The sequence below is a fragment of the Mustela putorius genome, unplaced genomic scaffold, assembly GCF_011764305.1.
Source record: "Mustela putorius furo isolate JIRA1106 unplaced genomic scaffold, ASM1176430v1.1 tig00000592_pilon_pilon_pilon, whole genome shotgun sequence".
In the NCBI taxonomy this organism is placed as follows: domain Eukaryota; kingdom Metazoa; phylum Chordata; class Mammalia; order Carnivora; family Mustelidae; genus Mustela; species Mustela putorius.
In genome coordinates this window covers 9,081,669-9,104,800 of record NW_025421426.1, presented here as the reverse complement: position 1 = coordinate 9,104,800, position 23,132 = coordinate 9,081,669, and the positions used below count along the sequence as shown (strand labels likewise).

The following is a 23,132-nucleotide window of genomic DNA, read 5'->3' as shown; positions in this document are numbered from 1 at the left end:
GATACAGCAGAAAAGACACAGGTTAAAAAAAAAATAGGCAGGGTGCCTGGGTGGCTCAGTGGGTTAGGTCACTGCCTTCGGCTCAGGTCATGATCTCAGGGTCCTGGGATCGAGTCCCGCGTCGGGCTCTCTGCTCAGCAGGGAGCCTGCTTCCTCCTCTCTCTCTCTGCCTGCCTCTCTGCCTACTTGTTATCTCTTTTTGTCAAATAAATAAATAAAATCTTTTTAAAAAAATAGGCAAATTGAAAATTTAAAAATTTTGTGCATCAAAAGACCCTATCAACAAAGTAAAAAGATTATCCATATAATGGGTAAATATTTGTAAACCATACATCTGATAAAGAATTAATATCCAGAATATAGACAGAGCTCCTAAAACCCAACACAAAAAAACAACTAGATTTAATCAAAGACTGATATAGATATTTTTCCAGAGAATATGGACAAAAGGCCAAGGAGCACATGAACAGATGCTCCATGTTGCTAATCATTAAAAAAATGCAAGTCAAAACTTCAGTGAGATACCATCTCACACCATTAGGATGGCTACTATAAAAACAAAAAGCAGAAAGGGGCACCTGGGTGGCTCAGTGGGTTAAAGCCTCTGCCTTCGGCTCAGGTCATGATCCCAGGGTCCTGGGATCGAGTCCCGCATCAGGCTTTCTGCTTGGCAGGGAGCCCACTTCCCTCTCTCTCTCTCTCTGACTACTTGTGATCTCTGTCTGTCAAATAAATAAATAAAATCTTCTTTAAAAAGCAGAAAAACAAGTATTAGCAAGGATGTGGAGAAATGGAACCTCATACACTGTCGATGGGAATGAACGTACAATAGCACAGCCTCTGTAGAAAATAGTATGGCAGTACTATCAGCATTTTTCACAAAGCTGGAACAAACAATTCTAAAATTTGCATGGAACCAGAAAAGACCCCAAATAGCCAGAGGAATGTTGAAGAAGAAAACCAAACCTGGCGGCTTCACAGTTCCAGACTTCAAGCTGTATTACAAAGCTGTAATCATCCAGACAGTATGGTACTGGCACAAAAAATAGAACGGAATAGAAACCCCAGAAATAGACCCACAACTGTGTGGTCAACTAATCTTTGACAAAGCAGGAAAGACTATCCAATGGGAAAAAGACTTCAACAAATGGTGTTGGGAAAATTGGACAGCCACATGCAGAAGAATGAAACTGGACCACTTTCCTGCATCATACACAAAAATAAACTCAAAATGGGTGAAAACAACCTGTGAGCAAAGAAACAAAACACTCAAATCTGTCAATTTGGATCAGTACTCTTGTGGCCCACAGAGATGCAGTGTGAAAATTCATAAAGGAAAACCTCACTGAAATGGAGTTAAAGGGCCAGAGGGGGGAGCTCTCATACCACACACTTGTCCTCAATTACCTATGCAACAGAAAATGATCCTGGCAAGTGGATCCTACCTTAGCCACTTAGTACTTTGCAGTCACAGCAAGAGAAAGAAAGGTTTTCATCCTTCCCTGGCAATAGCCCAGCCAATAAGAGACTATCCCAACCCAGGCAACTGAAAAGCCATTCCACTTGGAACTACCAGCTAATTCCCACTTTCCTCTATAAAGGAGCATTCCCTCCTTGGATCTCTGGACTCACCTGTGTTTCTGCCAAAACTTGTTTGCCCTGAATTGCAATTCTCTGCTATTCCCAAATTAACCCATTTTTGCTGGTAAAAGAGCTGATGGTTTTATTTTTACGGTTAACAGCAGAGACATACACAAACTGGAGAGACTGCATGAAGTGAGGAGATGGGAGCAAAGGGCTTAGCAAAGAACGCAGGTGAAATCACCCTCCCAAAATGAAAGTCAGAAAATGAATGGAGGAATACCGAGGGCAAGGCTGATGCCTGGTGGATTAGATCTCTGGTTCCTAAGAAACCATAAGGAAGGGATTGGAAGGTAGAAGGGACCCAAACAGGCATACATGGGAAGACACCATTTCTTCAGGAATGCATGGTGGAAGGGGAAGCCCTTCTTGGAGACTTAGTGACATCGGGCAAGAATGAAGAAAGAGGAGATATCAGTGAGTAATTCGGGCCCAAACACTTGATTCTATAGGTTACTTATTTCCCGAAGAAATGATCTGACTGGGCCCATGCTCATTCATACCATTTCCATTTGGCAATGGACTGCCTCTAGGCACATCCCATTTTAAGTCTTCATAGATCAGATAACTCCCAATTTCTGATGGAAAATTCCAGTGGTAGCGTGACTCCACATCCCATGGTCAGGCATGCAATTTTTTATGTGGGTCCACCAGCAAGTAAAGAGCTGCTTTCGAATGGAAAGCACCCATCAACAGAAGAGGGCAAGGCCTGACCTCAATAATCCAAGTGTGTGTTCTGTGATTCTCCTACTTGGACATGCAATGGCTCTATCCAGCATCCTAATCTACCACAGACACATTTAGGAAAATGCATATGGCAGGTCCTAAGACCCAGCTGGCGGCAACTTTCAACACATCCTGGGATTACTGCAGAGTCTTTAGTAATCTGAACCTCATGCAGCCTTACAGTCCCCCAAGGAAGTAGAAGAAAGGAGCATGCCCAAAAGGGGCCAAGGTTATTTCCAAAATCCAAAGAGGCCCACCGTGCATTATGTCTTTCTAAATGGTAAGCAATACAAGGTACAGAAACTTGTCTTCTGCCTCAAAAGACTGTCCCCGTCAGCCCCAGGCCACTGGATCTCTAGAAATTCACCAATAAGGAAAGTCCTGAATATCAACAAGAGTATCTCCTACACCCTGGCATGCACATGGTAAAGCACTTAGGAAGCCTACTATTTCCCCATGGCCAGTTAGCACAGTGTAAATGACCTAAAAGATCAGCATGATGTCCTGTGGGATAGCCCATGACCGAAGTCTCTTCAAGCTCTACTTTGTCACAGGACCAGGGAGATGACTTAGTTGGGAGTGAGAGAGTGAAAGTATGTGCTGAGTCTCTACAGGAGGCCAAGCTACTTCTGAAGATCAAGATGAGGGGTGGGGAAGAGAGAATTTTCAAGGAGCATGGCTGGAGCATGGCTGGAGCATGAGAAGAGAACAAGGATTGCAGAAGTCATGACAACTGTGAGGCCATGTTCGTCAAGACAGACCAGCCTGATCAACAATTCTCCACAGGCTGAGACTTGGCTTTTTGGACACCCAGGTCATGATAGAATTTACAGGTGCTCCCTCCTCTGCCTCCATGAGAGTCAAGGCCTTACAGGGGTCCCCACTCCTCCACTTGACCTACCATGGAACACACAGCTGTTCCATAGGACAGAACATGGAGTGCTGGCCAGGCAAGCACTTCTCCCAGTCAAAGCCTTCTAGGAGTAGCCTCTGAGTCCACTGGGGCAGGGTGGAGTGTCCAGAGAGCTCTATGGAACAAGGGCCAAGACACCAATTATCACGATGGAGAAGACCAGCTGCTTCCCATAGATTTCATGATCTGAGGGGCTCATGCCAGTGGCAAGCAATAGGTCAGCTGGCAGCATGGTGTACCCACATGGTAGGGCGCACTGGTCATAGATGAGGGAGGTCATTCCCTGTGTGGGCCCTGGCAGGTAACTTTGCCTCTCCTAATAGTCTCTCCCAGGGTGTTTAGGGCCTGGCCAAGCCCTGGGAAGATGCTCGCAGAGTCAGGCTCTGTGAGGACCACTCCTGTAGAGCATGTCCTTACCGTCCACCTGTGTCTGATGAGGTCTGTGTTACTGGTTGATCATAATCTCTTTCCTAAGGTCTCCTGGCCCAAGGGCAGGCCCAAGGTGAGGTAGAGAAGTTCCTCTGATACCAGGAGCCCTGGCATGCTTCTGAGCTGGGCCAGAGGCTCTGGCCTGAAAGAGGCAGATTTCCTCCTCTGGGCAATCCTTCACTGATGCCCAGTAGGAAGCCCTGGACTGGAGTGTAACACTAGATGTTAGTGTAGACACTCACTTTCATGCCCATAATGGAAGAACCATAATGGAGGAACTCTGAGCAAACGGGGGTCCACACAAACATCCTGTTCTGGGCATAGCATGACCTCTCACTCTCTTTTTTGCCTTGAGCATGTCACTCAACTTCCCTTGGATTGGTTTTCTCCCTTATAAAGGGACAGTAATCTGAACCTCACAAGGAAAATGGGGGGAATGGGGTGGTGGTGGGTCAAGTTTAAGAAGAGGCCTCCCTGGGGCCTCCTACTCTGTGACCAGGGTCTAGCCTCCACCTGCCTCATGTCTAACTTGGCCCTTTGGACCCCAGGCTGGGGAATGTTCTGGTTAGCATTGGGAGATACCACACATGAGAAGTTTCTCCCCTGGATGTGCTGGCTCAGTAAGCAGATCAACAATGAGGCTGGGCCTCCAGGACTTGGCAATGGTGCAGGAACCAACAGGAGAGAGAATACAGAAGAATGGCAAGGGGAGAGAGATCAGAGACCTGGACCCAGAGAGGGGGGCCCACTGGGGTCTGCACTGGGTCCTCAGTGGTCACAAGCACTGGGACTAAAGTAGTCAGGTCTGTGGACATCTGTTCTGGTTTATTTGACAGGAACAAGGAGTTCAGACAGTGGGGAGGGTGCATTCCTGTTGACGACCTGGTGCCTGGGATCTGAGATCCTCCTGATTTGGTCTGAATAAAGGGTTGAGGGTGGGGGCGTGATGCATGCTCAGCCCCCTTGCCCATTCACTGGAGGCTCATGCAAACATTCCCACAGTAAGTTGGACAGCACATGGTATTTTCTTCTGGACACTTTAGAAAATAGGAACAGTGATTGCTGCAAAGATCCACGCTGGGCTTCTTTTGACAGGCTTTTGCACCTAAAAAGGAGCAGGGACAAGATCACTGGAACCAGATCCACTGAGAGCCCTCCTCTGAAGCTTAGAGTCTCTCCCAAAACCCCAGAACCCAGGTCCCACATATGACACTCTTGGACTTTGCAGGGGAATCATCTTCTGCCCTTCACTCAGTCCTGGTGGTTGACAGTATCTCAAATTGTATAACCCCTGACTCTTCGCCAGTAGATCTCAATACCTGGCCTTTCTGGGCCCTCTGGGTACTCTGCAACCAGGACCCTGTCTCCCATGTTAGTCCCCCATGTTAGTCATGACCTTGGTGAGGCCTCCCATAGAATCTATACTCTGAGAACTCAGCAGAGACTGAGACATCCTACAGACCCTCTCCACTCTCCAGAATCTGCAGGGTCTGGAGAGGAAGGTGACTTGCCACTCTGCCCCCTCTCTCCTGTCACTGTCACTTTCTCCAGGGCCCTTGCCTCTTCCCAGATTTTACCACTTGCACTATTTCCCTTCCACTGCCACCATCCTGGTCTCTCTGATGATAACTTTGACTTGACCTTGTACACCCCAAAACTTGCTTTCCCACGGTTCTTTCATTCTACACCTACCCCCACCAGCATTTGTGGATGTAACTTGCACATATGTGCAGAAATCTAAGAACAGTTGTTTGGTTTCTCCATGTGATTCTCAGCCCGTGATGTACCTTTCACCACTGTATGTGGTGTTTGTGTCTGGGTATTAGGAATGGAGAAGCACAAGACATAGTTTCCCCTCCACCCCCATCACTGTTCCCAGGGCCAGATAAAGGGGCCAGAGGGCCATGGTTTGGGAGGACCCAGAGTCTTCATAGTGCTGTGATCTGAGCAGGATGTGCTGAAAGGTTCCAATACCCAGGTCATCCTCAGAAGGAACACAGAGCCTCCTGGCCCCCTTCCCCTCCCTGTCCCCTAGTCCATCACCTACTCTGCATCATCTTCAGTTTCCGGCGGCCTCCCTGGGCCTGCAGCAGCAGCTCACCGAGGAGCAAGAGAAGCAGCAGAGCCTGGCTTGGCATGCCTCTGGCCAGAGTGGAGAGCTCTCAGTCTGGCACAGACTTCCCTGGAGAGCTGGGTGGTTATCCTGGGCTCCTCCCTGCTTCCACTGGCCAAACAAGGAGCCCTGTTTCCTCCCCTTTGCCTGCCCTTAACAGAGCCTGTTCTCTGTGGGACTTGGGCTTCTGCAGAGGATTCCTGCTCTCACATGACTAATCCCCTCCTTTGCAAAGAGAATTTTTTCCCTGAAAGATGTAATATTTCTATATTCTTTTTTCATTTTTTAAAAGATTTTACTTATCTATTTGACAGAGAGAGAGAGAAATCACAAATAGGCAGAGAGGCAGACAGAGAGAGGGGGGGAAGCAGGCTCCCTGCCGAGCAGAAAGCCCGATTCGGGGCTGGATCCCAGTACTCTCTGAGATCATGACCTGAGCCAGAGGCAGAGACTTGACCCACTGAGCCACCCAGGCGCCCAATATTTCTATATTCTAATTACAAAATAATTTACAGAAAGGAAGAAAACAGTATTTTTGTAGGAAGATATAAAAACAACCTGAGTCCATCGAGGGATGAATAAATGAAGAAGATACAGATATCATTCAACACTAAGAAGGAAGGAAATGCTGCCATTTTTGACAACCTGATAAAATTTGAGGCATTGTGATAAGTAAAATGTTAGACAGGAAAGGGCAAATATTGTATGATGTCACCTCTTTATGGAAACTAAAATGCTGAACTGTTAGAAATAGGGAATAGAATGATGGTTACCACTGGCTGGAGATTGGTGAATGGGGAAATGTTGGCAAAGGGTATAAACCTCCAATTTTAAGATGAATAGATTCTGGCTATGTAACATATGCATAATGCTTATAAGTAACAGCACTGTATTACCTACTTGAAAGTTGCTAAGAGAGGGTACCTGGGTGGCTCACCGGGTTAACCATCTACCTTTGGCTCAAGTTATGATCCTGGAGTCCCAGGATCAAGCCCCACATGGGGCTCCCCATTCAGTCAGGAGTCTGCTTCTCCCTCTCCCTCTGTCCCTCCCCCTGTTCCTTCTCTCTCTCTCTCTCTCTCTCTCTCTCTTGCTTTCAAATAAATAAAATCTTTGGGGCACCTGGGTGGCTCAGTGGGCTAAAGCCTCTGTGTTCGGCTCAGGTCATGATCTCAGGGTCTGGGATAAAGCCCCGCATTGAGCTCTCTGCTCAGCAGGGAACCTGATTCCTCCTCTCTCTCTGCCTACTTGTGATCTCTGTCTGTCAAATAAATAAAATCTTTTTTAAATTATTAATAAATAAATAAACAAAATCTTTAAAAAAAAAAAGAAAGTTGCTAAGAGAGTAATACTTCTGTGTTCTCACCACAAATAAGAAATGATAATTATATGATGTGATGAAGCTGTTGGATCATTTTATGGAAGGCAAGCATATCAACCAACACATTGTACACCTTAAATTTATACAATGTTATGTCATTTATATCTTAATAAGTCTAGAAAACAATATATTACATATTTTATACATATAATTATATATATTCCACACATAAACTTTCCCAGTTTGAAAAAAATCTGAAATATATCAAGTATATCTTAATAAAGCTATTAATATATCATTATATTATAGCTATAACTAATTAATATTGTTAATTAGTTATTAATCTATTCTATATTGATATTAATTATTCTATATTAATTAATGTGTTATGTATTATATTGATATATTGATATATACATTTAAGTATATTAATAGACTATATTTTATTAGTATATTATATTAATATATCATGATTATATTAGTATATTGATCATTGATGTATTATTTTTTTAAACTAAGGTTATTTTTTGGTTTAGAGTTTTTATTTATTTGACAGAGAGAGATCACAAGTAGGCAGAGAAAGAGAGAGGAGGAAGCAGGCTTCCCACTAAGCAGAGAGTGATATATTATATTAATATGATTATATGTTAATTATTACTATATTATAATTATTAATATATTATGGCTGTTTAATATGTCATCTAGAGAGAGACTAGAGGAGGACATGCAAAGAATAGGGGTATATTGTAAGTATCGTAGAGCTCAGACAGATGAGGAGACCCACCAGCCAAGAGCTCAGGGCACGCTCTCCAGGAAGAGGTAATCATTGACCATAAATATTGTGGAGAAGTATTGTAGGCTCTCTGAAGCACAGTTGATTTTCCCCTAAAAAGAGAAAATGGGGAAACCTGGGGATGCTGGACTCCCAATAGATATTGAAGATGGGGAAAAGATGGCAGTGAAGAGTTAAACCCTATTCTGATGTTCTAAACTCTTGATACAGTCTCCTTCAGGACACAGGGATAGTTTAGTTTTAAAATCTGAGATACTTAGGTTGCAGTGATATGTAATAAAACTCATTAATACAATGAAGGGAGGAAAAAAAAAATCACATGATCATCTCAACCAAAACAGAAAGAGCATTTTACAAATTGCACCACATTCACAAAACTAGGAACACAAGGAACTTCCTCAACAAGGATTAAAGGTATCTATGAAAAATACACAACTACCATTGTATTCAATGGTGAAAGAGTGAAAGCTTTCCTCTCCAGATCAGGAATAAGACAAAAATGCAGCTTTTGTTACTATTAGCCAATATTGTACTGGAAGCTTTAGCCAAAGCAATTAAGCAAGGAAAAAAAGCCATCTAAATTGGAAAGGAAGGGGAAAAAAAACTGTTTGCAAATGACATGATCTCACAGAGAAATTCTGAATGGATCCACACACAAAAAATTGGTAGAACTAATAAATTCAGCAAAGTTGCAAAATACAAAAATAAGACACAAAAATCAACTGTGTTTCTATACACCAACAATTAGCAATCCAAAAAAGATTAAGAAAACAATTTAATTTCCAGTAGGATATAAAAGGTTTAAAATACCTAGGAACAAGTTTAACCATGAAGGTGAAAAACTTGTGCACCAAAAAAATACAAAACGTTGTTGAAAGACATTAAGGAAGACCTAAATAAATTAAGACATTCCATATTTGTGGATTGGAAGATCTAGGGCATTAAAATGGCAATATGGTGTAATCCCAAATAAAATTCCAATGGCTTTTTTCCCCCTCAGACATGAAGAAGCCAATCCTCAAATTCATACAGAATTTCGAAGGGCATGCCATATACACAAAATAGTATTAATTAGAGGACTTAAATTTCTCAATTTCAAAACTTATTACAAAGCTACAATAATCAAATCAATAATCAAAAGAGTGGGCATATAGATTGATAAATAGAATTCAGAGTCTAGAAATAAAACTATGCATCTATGGCCAATGATTTTTTTATTTTATTTATTTTCAGCATAACAGTATCATTAATTTTTCACCACACCCAGTGCTCCATGCAATCCGTGCCTCTATAATACCCACCACAAACTGTGGAAAGAACCAAGATGCCCTTCAACGGATGAATGAATAAGGAAGATGTGGTCCATATACACGATGGCCAATGATTTTTAACAGCATATCAAAACTAAGAATAGTCACATCAACAAATGGTACCGGGACCCTTGATATTCACAGGCAAAATAATGAAAATGAACCCCTACCTCATATCCTATACAAAAATTAATTCAAAGTTGATCAATGATTTAAATATAAGAGCTAGGGGCACCTGGGCGGCTCAGTGGGTTAAGGTCATGGTCTCAACATCCTGGCATCAAGCCTCACCTCAGGCTTTCTGCTCAGCAGGGAGCCTGCTTACCCCTCTCTCTCTGCCTGCCTCTCTGCCTACTTGTGATCTCTCTCTCTCTCTCTCTCTCTGTCAAATAAATAAATAAAATCTTTGAAATAAATAAGCTATAACATTTCAAGATGAAAGTGTAGAAGGAAATATCACGACCTTGGATGAGGTAATGGATCATTAGAAATGGCATCAAAGGTGCCTGGATGGCTAAGTTGTTAAGCATCTGCCTTCAGTTCAGGTCATGATTCTGGGGTCCTGGGATCAAGCCCCACATTGGCCTCCCTGCTCAGCAGGAAGCCTGCTTCTCCATCTCTCACTCCCCCTACTTGTGTTCCCTCTCTCTCTGTGTCTCTCTCTGTCAAATAAATAAATAAATCTTTTTTTTTAATTATATCAAAAGCATAGCAATAACATCAACAAAATAGATAAATTGGACTTCATCAAAGTGAAGAACCAAACTTGTGCATCAAAAGACTATAAAAAAAAGTGAAAAAACAACACACAAAGTGGGAAAAGATATTTGAAAATTATATGTTTGGCAAGGTTTAATACTCAGAATATAAAAAGAACTCTTACAGTTCAAGAAAGATAAATAGCCCAGTTATTAAATTGCAAAGAACTTGAGTAGACACTTCTCCAGTGAAGACACAGCAAGTATATGAAAAGATGCTTAATATCATTAAGGAAATGCAAATCAAAGCCACAGTTAGATACTATTTCACAATCACATGGAAGGTTATAATCCAAAAAATGAGAAAGAAAGGGAGAGAGGAAGGGAGAAAGGAGGAAAATAGTAAGACTTGGCAAGGAAGTGGAGAAATTGAAACTCTTACACCTTAGTGATAAAAAATGCTTAATAGTTCAACAACTATGGACGAAGTCTAAATCGCCTCAAAAGTTTAACATAGGACCCATCAATTCTACTGCTAGACATCTGGGTAACCCAAAAGGACTGAAAATAGGTCCTAAAAAAAAAATCCTTGTACACAAACATTCACATTGCACTATTCACAATCACCGAAGGGTAGAAACAACCTAAATGTCCATCAACAGATGAATACATCAGCAAATTGTGGTATATACATGCAATGGATTATTATTCAGATATAAAAATCAATGAAGTACTGGAATGTACCACAATGTGAATGAACATCAGCAGCTGCAGAGATAACATTTTTCATATAGTTTGGCAAAGATTCAAAAACACAATCATACCTTCCGCTGGGGGAAACACCTACGCTCACATGGTTGGGGGCAGTACAAAATAGTATAAGCCTTAAGGAATAGAATTTCATGATATCCAAGAAAACTCTGTCAATCTACCATTTTAAGCAACGGTTACACCTGTAGAAACTTACCCAGATGTTATACGTCCAACACTACAGAAAATATGCACATGGCTGTTCACTGAATCATATTTGTAATAGCAAAATCATGGAAAATACATAAATGCCCCTCTAAAGAAAATTGGCTGAATGACGAAGTTTGTGTGCACAGAGTGGTGTTGAAGGTAGTTCTAAAAAAGGGGGGAATTGCCATGAGCTGCCTTAGGGTGATTTTCAGGATACATTGTTAAGTGAAAATGACAAGGTGCAAGTGAGTATATTTGCACAAGAAGGAGAAAAAAGGAAATTAAGGATTCAAGTAACTAGTTTTCTTTACCTTACACAAAACTCTCCACAGAATTGATAAATAGGGGCTGCTATTCCACACTTTCTTTTTCTTTTTTTTTTTTTTTGAAGATTTTTATTTATTTATTTGACAGAGATCACAAGTAGGCAGAGAGGCAGGCAGAGAGAGAGGGAAAGCGGGCTTCCCGCCGAGCAGAGCCCAATGCGGGGCTTGATCCCAGGACTCCGGGATCATGACCTGAGCCGAAGGCAGAGGCTTAACCCACTGAGCCACCCAGGTACCCCCACAGTTTCTTTTTCTTAATTTCTTTTCAGTGTTCAAGTTCATTGTTTATGCACCACACCCAGTTCTCCATGCAATACATGCCCTCCTTAATACCCACCACCAGGCTCACCCAACCCCCAACCCCGCCCCTCCAAAATCCTCAGATTGTTTCTCAGAGTCCACAGTCTTTCATGGTTCGTCTCCCCCTCCAATTTCCCTCAACTCTTTTCTCCTCTCCATCTCCCCATGTCCTCCGTGTTATTCCTTATGCTCCACAAATAAGCAAAACCATATGATAATTGACTCTCTCTGCTTGACTTATTTCACTCAGCATAATCTCTTCCAGTCCCGTCCATGTTGATATAAAACTCATGTACTCATCCTTTCTGATGGAGGCATAATACTCCATAGTATATATGGACCACATCTTCTTTATCCATTCATCCGTTGAAGGACATCTTGGTTCTTTCCACAGTTTGGCGACTGTGGCCATTGCTGCTATGAACATTGGGGTACAGATGGCCCTTCTTTTCACTACATCTGTATCTTTGGGGTAAATACCCAATAATGCAAATGCAGGGTCATAGGGAAGCTCTATTTTTTTTTTATTTAATTTCTTTTCAGTGTAACAGAATTCATTGTTTTTGCACCACACCCAGTGTTCCATGCAATACATGCCCTCCATAATACCCACCACCAGGCTCACCCTCCCTCCCACTTCCCACCCCTTCAAAACCCTTAGATTGTTTTTCAGAGTCCATAGTGTCTCATGGTTCATCTCCCCCTCCAATTTCCTCCAACTCCATTCTCCTCTCCATCTCCCCATGTCCTCCATGTTATTTCTTATGCTCCACAAATAAGTGAAACCATATGATAATTGACTCTCTCTGCTTGATTTATTTCACTCAGTATAATCTCTTCCAGTCCCGTCCATGTTGATACAAAACTCGTGTACTCATCCTTTCTGATAGAGGCATCATACTCCATAGTATATATGGACCACATCTTCCTTATCCATTCGTCCATTGAAGAGCATGTTGGTTCTTTCCACAGTTTGGTGACTGTGGCCATTGCTGCTATGAACATTGGGGTACAAGTGGCCCTTCTTTTCACTACATCTGTATCTTTGGGGTAAATACCCAATAATGCAATTGCAGGGTCATAGGGAAGCTCTATTTTTAATTTCTTTTTTTTCTTTTTTTTAAAAGATTTTATTTATTTATTTGACAGAGAGAAATCACAAGTAGATGGAGAGGCAGGCAGAGAGAGAGAGGGAATCAGGCTCCCCGTTGAGCAGAGAGCCTGATGTGGAACTCAATCCCAGGACCCTGAGATCATGACCTGAGCCGAAGGCAGCGGCTTAACCCACTGAGCCACCCAGGTGCCCCTCTATTTTTAATTTCTTAAGGAATCTCTACACTGTTCTCCAAATTGGCTGCACCAACTTGCATTCCCACCAACAGTGCACAAGAGTTCCCCTTTCTCCACATCCTCTCCAACACACGTTGTTTCCTGTCTTGCTAATTTTGGCCATTCTAACTGGTGTAAGGTGGTATCTCAATGTGGTTTTAATTTGAATCTCCCTGAGGGCTAGTGCTGATGAACATTTTTTCATGTGTCTGATAGCCATTTGTATGTCTTCATTGGAGAAGTGTCTGGTCATGTCTTCTGCCCATTTTTTGACATGATTATCTGTTTTGTGTGTGTTGAGTTTGAGGAGTTCTTTATAGATCCTGGATATCAGCCTTTTGTCTGTACTGTCATTTGCAAATATCTTCTCCCATTCTGTGGGTTGCCTCTTTGTTTTGTTGACTGTTTCCTTTGCTGTGCAGAAGCTTTTGATCTTGATGAAGTCCCAAAAGTTCACTTTCGCTTTTGTTTCCTTTGCCTTTGGAGACATATCTTGAAAGAATTTGCTGTGGCTGATATCAAAGAGGTTACTGCCTATGTTCTCCTCTAGGATTCTGATGGATTCCTGTCTCACGTTGAGGTCTTTTGTCCATTTCAAGTATATCTTTGTGTATGGCGTGAGAGAATGGTCCAGTTTCATTCTTCTATACATAGCTGTCCAATTTTCCTAGCACTATTTCTTGAAGAGACTGTCTTTTTTCCACTGGATATTTTTTCCTGCTTTGTGGAAGATAAGTTGCCCATAGAGTTTCAGGGCCATTTCTGGACTCTCTACTCTGTTCCACTGGTCTATGTGTCTGTTTTTGTGCCAGTAACATGCTGTTGGTGATCACAGCTTTGTAGTAAAGTTTGTAATCATGCAATGTGATGCCCCCAGTTTTGTTTTTCTTTTTCAACATTTCCTTAGCAAGTTGAGGTCTCTTCTGTTTCCATACAAATTTGGGGATTGTTCATTCCAGCTCTTTGAAAAATGCTGGTGGAATTTTGATCGGAATGGCATTGAAAGTATAGATTGCTCTAGGCAGTATAGACATTTTAGCAATGTTTATTCTTCCAAGCCATGAGCATGAAATGGTCTTCCATCATTTTCTGTCGTCTTCAATGTCTTTCATGAGTGTTCTATAGTTCCTTGAGTATAGATCCTTACCTCTTTGGTTAGGTTTATTCCCATATATCTTATGGTTCTTGGTGCTATAGTAAATGGAATCAATTCTCTAATTTCCCTTTCTGTATTTTCATTGTTAGTGTATAAGAAAGCAACTGATTTCTGTACATTGATTTTTTTATCCTGTCACATTACTGAATTGTTGTATGAGTTCTAGTAGTTTAGGGGTGGAGTCTTTTGGGTTTTCTATATAAAGCATCATGTCATCTGCAAAGAGAGAGAGTTTAACCTCTTCATTGCCACACTTCTATGAGGTCAGTGTGAACATATGATAATAGCAGGGAAGAACAGTGTGAGAAATGAAGGTTAAAGGTCCAGCTCTCTTATGAACAATATGTAAAATTCCTTGAAAATAGCAAACTGAGTTAAATTATATGAAAATGATAATATCCAATAATCACATTAGATTATGGGAGAAATGTAAAAATGGTTTAATATTAGAAAACCTGAAATGGGAGTGTCTGTGTGCTGCAGTCAGTTGAGCAACCCAGTCTTGATTTTTGCTTGGGTGGTGATCTCAGGATCATGGGATCAAGCCCCAAATTGGGCTCCGAGCTCAACACAGAGTCTTCTTGGGATTCTTTCTTTCTCTCTCCCTCTGCCCCTCCCACTCTCACATTCTCTTTCCCTCTCTCTCCCTCTCTTTCATAAATAAATAAAACTTTTTAAAAAAGAAAATCTGAGGGGCGCCTGGGTGGCTCAATGGATTAAAGCCTCTGCCTTAGGCTCAGGTCATGAGCCCAGGATCCGGGGATCAAGCCCCACATTGGGCTCTCTGCTCAGTAGGGAGCTTGCTTTCCTCTCTCTCTCTCTCTCTCTCTGCCTGCCTCTCTGCCTGCTTGTCATCTCTGTCTGTCAAATAAATAAATAAAATCTTTAAAAAAAAAACCTGAAATGTAATTCAACGTGTTAACAGAAAAAAGCAATAGATATAATTTCACATAAATTAAGGAAAACTTTCTTGTTGTCGGGGATGAAAAGGAACTTTCTAAACTTGATAAAAGATGTTTATGAGAAATCTAAATTAGACATTATCCTAAAAGGGGAAATTTGGGAAGCTTTCATTTTAAGTCAGGTATCAGACAAGAATATGCACATCTTCACTTCTGTACAGTCATGTGTGGAGGTCCTGGCCAGCACAAGGAGACATTTAAAAGTGGCATAAAATTTCTCCATCAGGAAGGATGAATACCCAACTTTTGTACCAACATGGACAGGATTGGAAGAGATTATGCTGAGTGAAATAAGTCAAGCAGAGAGAGTCAATTATCATATGGTTTCACTTATTTGTGGAGCATAAGAAATAACATGGAGGACATGGGGAGATGGAGAGGAGAAGGGAGTTGGAGGAAATTGGAAGGGAAGGTGAACCATGAGAGACTATGGACTCTGAAAAACAATCTGAGGGTTTTGAAGGGGCAGGGGGTGGGAGGATGGGGGAGCCTGGTTGTGAGTATTATGGAGGGCATGTATTGCATGGAACACTGGGTGTGGTACATAAACAATGAATTCTGGTACGCTGAAAAGAAATTTTAAAATTTAAAAAACAATTTTATTTATTTATATTTATTTATTTATTTATTTATTTTTAATTTTTTATTTTTGATAAACATATATTTTTATCCCCAGGGGTACAGGTCTGTGAATCACCAGGTTTACACACTTCACAGCACTCACCAAATCACATACCCTCCCCAATGTCCATAACCCCACCCCCTTCTCCCAAACCCCCTCCCCCCTCAGTTTGTTTTGTGAGATTAAGAGTCACTTATGGTTTGTCTCCCTCCCAATCCCATCTTGTTTCATTTATTCTTCTTCTACCCACTTAAGCCTCCATGTTGTATCACCACTTCCTCATATCAGGGAGATCATATGATAGTTGTCTTTCTCTGCTTGACTTATTTCGCTAAGCATGATACGCTCTAGTTCCATCCACGTTGTTGCAAATGGCAAGATTTCATTTCTTTTGATGGCTGCATAGTATTCCATTGTGTATATATACCACATCTTCTTGATCCATTCATCTGTTGATGGACATCTAGGTTCTTTCCATAGTTTGGCTATTGTGGACATTGCTGCTATAAACATTCGGGTGCATGTGCCCCTTTGGATCACTACATTTGTATCTTTAGGGTAAATACCCAATAGTGCAATTGCTGGGTCATAGGGCAGAAGAAAGAGATATTAAGGAGTCAATCCCATTTACAATTGCATCCAAAACCATAAGATACCTAGGAATAAACCTAACCAAAGAGACACAGAATCTATACTCAGAAAACTATAAAGTACTCATGAAAGAAATTGAGGAAGACACAAAGAAATGGAAAAATGTTCCATGCTCCTGGATTGGAAGAATAAATATTGTGAAAATGTCTATGCTACCTAAAGCAATCTACACATTTAATGCAATTCCTATCAAAGTACCATCCATCTTTTTCAAAGAAATGGAACAAATAATGCTAAAATTTATATGGAACCAGAAAAGACCTCGAATAGCCAAAGGGATATTGAAAAAGAAAGCCAACGTTGGTGGCATCACAATTCCGGACTTCAGGCTCTATTACAAAGCTGTCATCATCAAGACAGCATGGTACTGGCACAAAAACAGACACATAGATCAATGGAACAGAATAGAGAGCCCAGAAATAGACCCTCAAATCTATGGTCAACTAATCTTCGACAAAGCAGGAAAGAATGTCCAATGGAAAAAAGACAGCCTTTTCAATAAATGGTGCTGGGAAAATTGGACAGCCACATGCAGAAAAATGAAATTGGACCATTCCCTTACACCACACATAAAAAACAATTTTAAATGGCATAAACTTTTAAGAGAAAAAAATACAACTGTCATAATTTGCAGATGATGATTGACTACCCAAAACACTACAAGGAACACACTAAGAAATTAAAATGAACTGTGGGAGAATTTAGCAAGGTAGCTAGTAACAGATCAATACATAAAAGTCATTTCTCTGCATTAACAACAAACAGAAAGAAATAACTAAAAAGTTACCCACACCTTACCATTTTATTTTAAAAGTCCAAGCTTCTAGGAATAAATATAACAAAGACATGCCAGAATTCTACATGGGAAAAATTATTAAAGTTTTGTGAAAGGACATTAACAAGATCGAGACAGAGGAAAGACATAACAAGGACAAGATTAGGCGATGAAAGGGGTGTAGATTTGAAAAAGCTACCTGGCCCTGGGTGGGCGTGGTTGGGAGGTACTTGGATATCTGTCATTGGAATACACAGGTGCAAGGCTGGTCACAGCATGCCTCTACTTTGCCCTCCTTCCCTCTCTCCTCCTCTGAATTGTGTCTGGTCAAATCCAGCAGTCCTCAGCCAGGACTTACCCATCTGTCCTGCCAGCAGCATGAAGCCTGTGTTGCTTCTCCAGCTCTTTCTGCTGATTCACTTAACACCACAGCAGGTGCCTGGAAGCCCCAAGGAACATGTGATGAGTAGGTGCTGGGTCTGGGCTCTGGGGAGGGAAGCAGCATCTGTAGAGATGAGAAGATCTGAGGGCTGAGGATAAACATGGTGAAAAAAACACAGTGTCATGTTCAAGGGTCCAAGTCCTATTGCCAGTAAAATCGAGGTTGAATCCCTGCTGTGTGTGTACTGAGTGGTCTTCAACGAAGTGTCTGGTCCTCAGATTTAATCTTTGCAAAGATAAAATGACACTGGGACAGCTCAGGGGAGAAACTGAGATAATGCATGTACACAGAGAGCACTCTTAATGGACCATGATAAATGCTCAATAAGAATTAACTACTGTAGATGTTATCAGCCTCATCATCCAGTGTATTCTTGCTGTCCTAGTTTATTCACGGATGCTTGCACCAACTTTTCAAGCAATAAAACAGAGAGGAGGGTCACCTGGGTGGCTCAGTAGGTTAAGCATCTGACTCTCAATTTCAGCTCAGGTCGTGATCTCCACGTGAGATTGAGCCCCACATCAGACTCTATGGTCAGCAGGGAGTTTGCTTGGGATTCTTTCTCCATCTGCCCCTCCTCTCTCTCTTCCTCTCTCTCTCTCTCTCTCAAATAAGTAAATGAAACTTTTTTAAAAAAACATAGAAGAAAATTAAGTTTATAGAACTCAGCCTGAAGCCTACATAATCTAAGCTTTGGAGAACATTTGGGAGAGAACGAAAGAAAGTCTCACATTTTACTCCACATTTTAAACTTTCAAAGGTACTTGCACAATTACCAGTGACTAGCATCAGTGGCAAGGTATAGAGTCCATCTCAGCAGCCACCATGACCCAGCTCAACCTAACAAGAGCTCCCACAGTTCACTTGACCAATACCAAATGGGAAATGAACTATTATCCATCACACCTATATTCTTCTATGGGAAGAGCATCCTCATAATGGTGGGGGCTCAGAAGAGGAAGTATGTACTATCTCAGGAGTTTAAGGATACAAGTTCCTGTTTTAGGGGGTCTCAGAAAAGCACACAGATTTATAAGACTGAGGGAAGCCAAGCTAGATGCAAGAGAATGAGGGCAGGATTAATTTGGAGAACTAAGGATTAAAGTTTGAAGAAAACACAAAAAGGGCTCCTGAGAGACTGGTACATCTTTGTGAGTAAGACTGGAATCATATAACCAGAAAAGGAGGCAAAACATGAGAAGGTTCACCTCTCTGAAAACCCTGGCTCACAGATTCGTTCCTCACACTGTTCCTCCACAAAGTGGGGACCAGTTCCAATTTCTTGCACCAATCTAGTGACCCATGGGATGACTAGGAGATCAGGGTGAATGCTGCATAGTGGTCTCTGCCAAATTGTCAACAGCTTGGGCCTTGGCTTTTTTCTCTGGTGCTATTTGTTGTTACAATTATAGCCCCCAATTTCATTAATCATTTGTTCCCTCTAGGTCAGTATGATATCCTATGGACCCCTTTCTAATTGCAAATACTTGCAAAGCTGTAAGTCAACAGGGGCTTATAGAATGCTCCACATATGCCATTTACCCCAAAGAAAGGGCAAGTCACAGGGTACAAAAATTGGGGCCTGGCTGGGCTTTGATGAAGGGGCTAATTGTACCTATCCTTAATGCCTTGGAGCTCAGGAACAGAAAGTAGGTTGTGAGCTGGAGCCCTGTGGCAAGATCTCCTGGTGGAGGTGGTGTTGACTTGGACCCAAGTACTGAGGGATGAGAGGGGAATGAAATGTTAGCATTAAAATGTTTATTCCTCTCTAATAGTAGAAAGTGGGGGCATCCTGACACTCTGACTTCCTTATCAGAAGAGATCTGGGAAGAAAGAAAAGTTGATCTTTGCTCCCCATTCCAAAATACCCACCCTCAACCTCATGAAATAAGTTACACCCAGAACTCATTTGTGATTCTGGTCCTAGTATTCTAGATGCCAGTATCTTTAGTGTACTGAAGTGTACTTCATCCTTTCCCAAAATCTTCCTTCCCCCTCATTTTTCCTATACACAAATAGCACATGTTAGGTCAATCCTAGGATAAACAATGTTGTTAGTGAGAGGCTGTACAATTTGCTTGGGACTACACAATGATTCAGTGCAAATGCACCTACACACCACTCTCTTGCTCATCACACACTGTTCATCTCTTGAACTGGACCTAACTACAGTCTATGAGGTACCTGATCTGCAATTATGGGTACAGGGTTCTGCCAACCTGTCTCCAGTCAGATACCCAAGTCTTGGTTTTCACTGCCAAGAACTCAGAGAAAGGCAGAAGCGAAGGACAAAATCTGATTCTACCTCCCTTTGACCACAGGAGGAAGATAGGGTGGCTGGTTTTCTGGTAGTTACCTGGGCCTTTGGAGTTCTGAATGTTGCTCCAGTCTGTTGTTTAGACCCTCCTCTTTCCTGGTCTGTGTTCCAGGGAGTATCTTGGAACCCCCACCCTGCAGATCAGATCCTGGAAACTGTACTCAATTCTGTACATTGCAGGAAGATTGCCAAAACGGACTTCAGTGCTGTTCTTCCTTCTGTGGGATAGTCTGTACATTAAACAACCATGTAAATCATGACAGGTAAGGGGCTTTGCATGCCTGTTCTGACCCAGCTATCTTGGGGAGCTCAACAGAAGAGTCTCTTATCAGCTCCTACAGTGGATCTATTTTTCTAACATTCTCCTTCTCTTTGCCAAGAATAATTTTCTTAAATGCCCTGATTAAAAGACACTTCCTCCATTCCCAGACTAATTAATCCTTCTCATCACCACATCTGTGAATCTCTAAATATGCCTCTCTGAGCATACCCACAAACTCCTCCATCCACAGATCCTGCCCTGTCCCAGAATCCACCTTTATTCTGAAGCCTGGGACATTATAGCTGAGATCATAAGTCTCATCAAAATCCCAAAGCCAATCTGTTTTCTTTGTTTTTGCTTTCCTTCTTTCACCAAATACCATCCTTTGGTCCCCAGTGTTCCTGGGCTCTGGAGATCCTGCAGCCTGAGCAAAGCTTTGGTTAACTGCCAAGGCATTAGCACTGACCCCACATCTGCTGAATGGAAGTGCTCCCAGAACAGAGAAAGGGAGAAAGGGCATTAAAGAGCTATGAGACACCTGGTTTCTAATTCTATCTTTCAGCTATATCTTTCTATAACCTTAAGAAAGACAATTCCCCATGTTTGCCTTTCTTTCTCATGCATAAGATAAGGACTCTTTATTCCAACCTTGAAAGGTTGGTACAAAGACCCACAAGGCAAGAGATTCAACCAGTGACCTTCTAAACGGTATTGTTCTCTGCTGTATTCTCTGCCCTGAACACAACACCCAACATATGAGACAAGGAACAGAGTGAGGAAGTAGGGTCCCAGAGCCATACATCCACACCCAAATCCTGGCTCTTTTACTTCTTAGCAAGTGACCTCAGACAAGTTAATCAATCTCTCTCTGAGCATCATCTTTAAGACTAGAACAACAATAGATAACCTATGCAAACTCTAAAGATATTATGTGCCACAAAGTAATTACTCAGTAAATTTTGCAATTAAGTAATCACCTCTCTTTTAAGAGACTGGCCTTTACAATGAAACTTCACACCTTTCAAGGTTCTGCAAGGGAATGTAGAAGCATAGGTATGACTCTTTGTTGTCACTTGGTTCTTTGAGGTTCTGCTTTCCCTATAGCAAGAAAACTTAACTTCATGGTCTAATTTTACTGAGGGAAGTAATGGAAAATTAAATATTGTATTTCTAAGAACAAAATTTCACCAGAGAATATTTGAGAATATTTTTCTTCTACAGAACCAAGAAAAAGAACAGAAAAAACATCAGGGCACCACCTAAACGTACACCTAGAGGAGTTGGAAAAAGAACATCAAAGAAAGCCCAAATCCAGCGGAAGAAGAAAAATATAAAGTTTAGAGAAGAAATCCATGATATAGGAATCAAGAAACAGTAGAACAGATCAACAAGAGTAGGAGCTGGCTCTTTGAAAGAATTAAGATTGATAAAATCCTGGCCAGACTTACCAAAAAGAAAAGAGAAAGGGCCCAAATAAATAAAATCATAATGAAAGAGGAGCAATCACAACCAACATCAAAGAAATACAAATAATTTTAAGAGAGTATCATAAGCAATTATATATCAACAAATTAGGCAATCTGGAAGAAATGGATAAATTCCTAGGAACATATAAACTACCAAAACTGAAACAGGAAGAAATAGAAAACCTGAACAGACCTAGAACCAGCAAAGAAATTCAATCAGTAATCAAAAATCTCCAATGAAAAAGAGTCCAGGTCCAGACGGCTTTCCAGGAGAACTCTGCCAAACAATTAAAGAAGAATTAATATCTTTCTTCTGAAGCTAATCAAAAAATAGAAATGGAGGAAAACTTCCAAACTCATTCTATGAGTCCAGCATTACCATGATCCCAAAAAAAAAAAAAAAAAAAAAAAAAACCAGACAAAGAATTCCAGACCAATATCCCTGATGAACAGGGATGTAAAAATTCTCACCAAGATACTAGCTAATGGGATCCAAGTGTGCATTAAAAGGATTACTCACCAGGACCAAGTGGGACTTATTCCTGGGCTTCAGAGGTGGTTCAACATCCACAAATCTATCAATGTGATATTCCACATAAATAAAAGAAAGGACAAGAACCATATGATCCTCTCAATAGATGCAGAAAAAGCTTTTGACAAAATACAGCAGATTTTCTTGATTAAAAAAAAAAAAAAAAAACCTCCACAATGCAGGGATTGAGGGAACATACCTCAATATCATAAAAGCCATATACAAAAGACCCACAGTGAATATCATCCCACATCCCTAAGGTCTGGAACACAACAGGAATGTCCACTCTCACCACTGTTGTTCATCATAGTCCTAGGTTCAGCAACTGGACAACAAAAAGAAAGAAAAGGCATCCAAATCTGATGAATTCAAACTCTCACTCTTCGCAGATGACATGATACTCTATGTAGAAAACCCAAAAGAGGGGCACCTGGGTGGCTCAGAGGGTTAGAGCCTTTGCCTTTGACTCAGGTTATGATCCCAGGTCCCAGCCCCGCATTGGGCTCTCTGCTCAGCAGGGAGCCTGCTCCCTCCTCTCTCTCTCTGCCTGCCTCTCTGCCTACTTGTGATCTCTCTCTGTCAAATAAATAAATAAAATCTTGAAAAAGAAAAAAAAAGACTCCACCAAAAAATTGCTAGAACTGATACAGGAATTCAGCAATATCACAGGTATAGAATCAATACACAAAAGTCTGCAGCATTTCTATACACTGACAATGAAGCAGAAGGAAGAAATCATGGCATTGGTCCCACTTACAATTGCACCAAAACCCATAAGATACCTAGGAATAAACCTAACCAAAAAGGTAAAGGATCTATACTCTGATCCAAAGAAATGGAAAAACATTCCATGCTCATCAACTGGAAGAACAGATATTGTTAAAATGTTTATACTACCCAAAGCAACTTACACATTCAATGCAACCTCTACCAAAATACCACCAACATTTTTCACAGAGCTGGAACAAACAATTCTAAAATTTGCATGGAACCAGAAAAGACCCCAAATAGCCAAATTAATGTTGAAAAAGAAAATGAAATCTGGAGACATCACAACTCCAGACTTCAAGCTCTATTACAAAACTGTA

At 41.3% G+C, this 23,132-nt stretch overlaps 2 protein-coding genes across 2 annotated transcripts; one reads left to right on the top strand and one right to left on the bottom strand.

The window, feature by feature from the left end:
* Positions 1-4,522: 4,522 nt before the first annotated feature.
* LOC101674573 (protein WFDC10B) lies at positions 4,523-5,879 on the bottom strand. Its single transcript, XM_004746777.2, has 2 exons — positions 5,757-5,879; positions 4,523-4,814 (listed from the first exon to the last, which is right to left on the bottom strand). The coding sequence occupies exons 1-2, from the start codon at positions 5,845-5,847 to the stop codon at positions 4,681-4,683; spliced, it is 225 nt and encodes a 74-aa protein (XP_004746834.1). The 5' UTR covers positions 5,848-5,879; the 3' UTR covers positions 4,523-4,680.
* Positions 5,880-17,403: 11,524 nt separating this feature from the next.
* On the top strand, positions 17,404-20,051 carry WFDC13 (WAP four-disulfide core domain 13). The gene is made up of 2 exons (XM_004746776.3): positions 17,404-17,491; positions 19,897-20,051. Exons 1-2 carry the CDS (start codon positions 17,404-17,406, stop codon positions 20,049-20,051), a joined length of 243 nt encoding a protein of 80 aa, XP_004746833.2.
* The last annotated feature ends 3,081 nt before the right edge of the window (positions 20,052-23,132 follow it).

Bases quoted from the DNA above. Each gene is read 5' to 3' on its own strand.
- LOC101674573 (XM_004746777.2), bottom strand. From the start codon at position 5,847: ATGCCAAGCCAGGCTCTGCTGCTTCTCTTGCTCCTCGGTGAGCTGCTG. The intron at 4,815-5,756 runs GTAGGTGATGGA...GCTCCTTTTTAG, and splicing joins GAAACTGAAGATGATGCAGA to GTGCAAAAGCCTGTCAAAAG.
- WFDC13 (XM_004746776.3), top strand. From the start codon at position 17,404: ATGAAGCCTGTGTTGCTTCTCCAGCTCTTTCTGCTGATTCACTTAACA. The intron at 17,492-19,896 runs GTAGGTGCTGGG...TCTGTGTTCCAG, and splicing joins CCCCAAGGAACATGTGATGA to GGAGTATCTTGGAACCCCCA.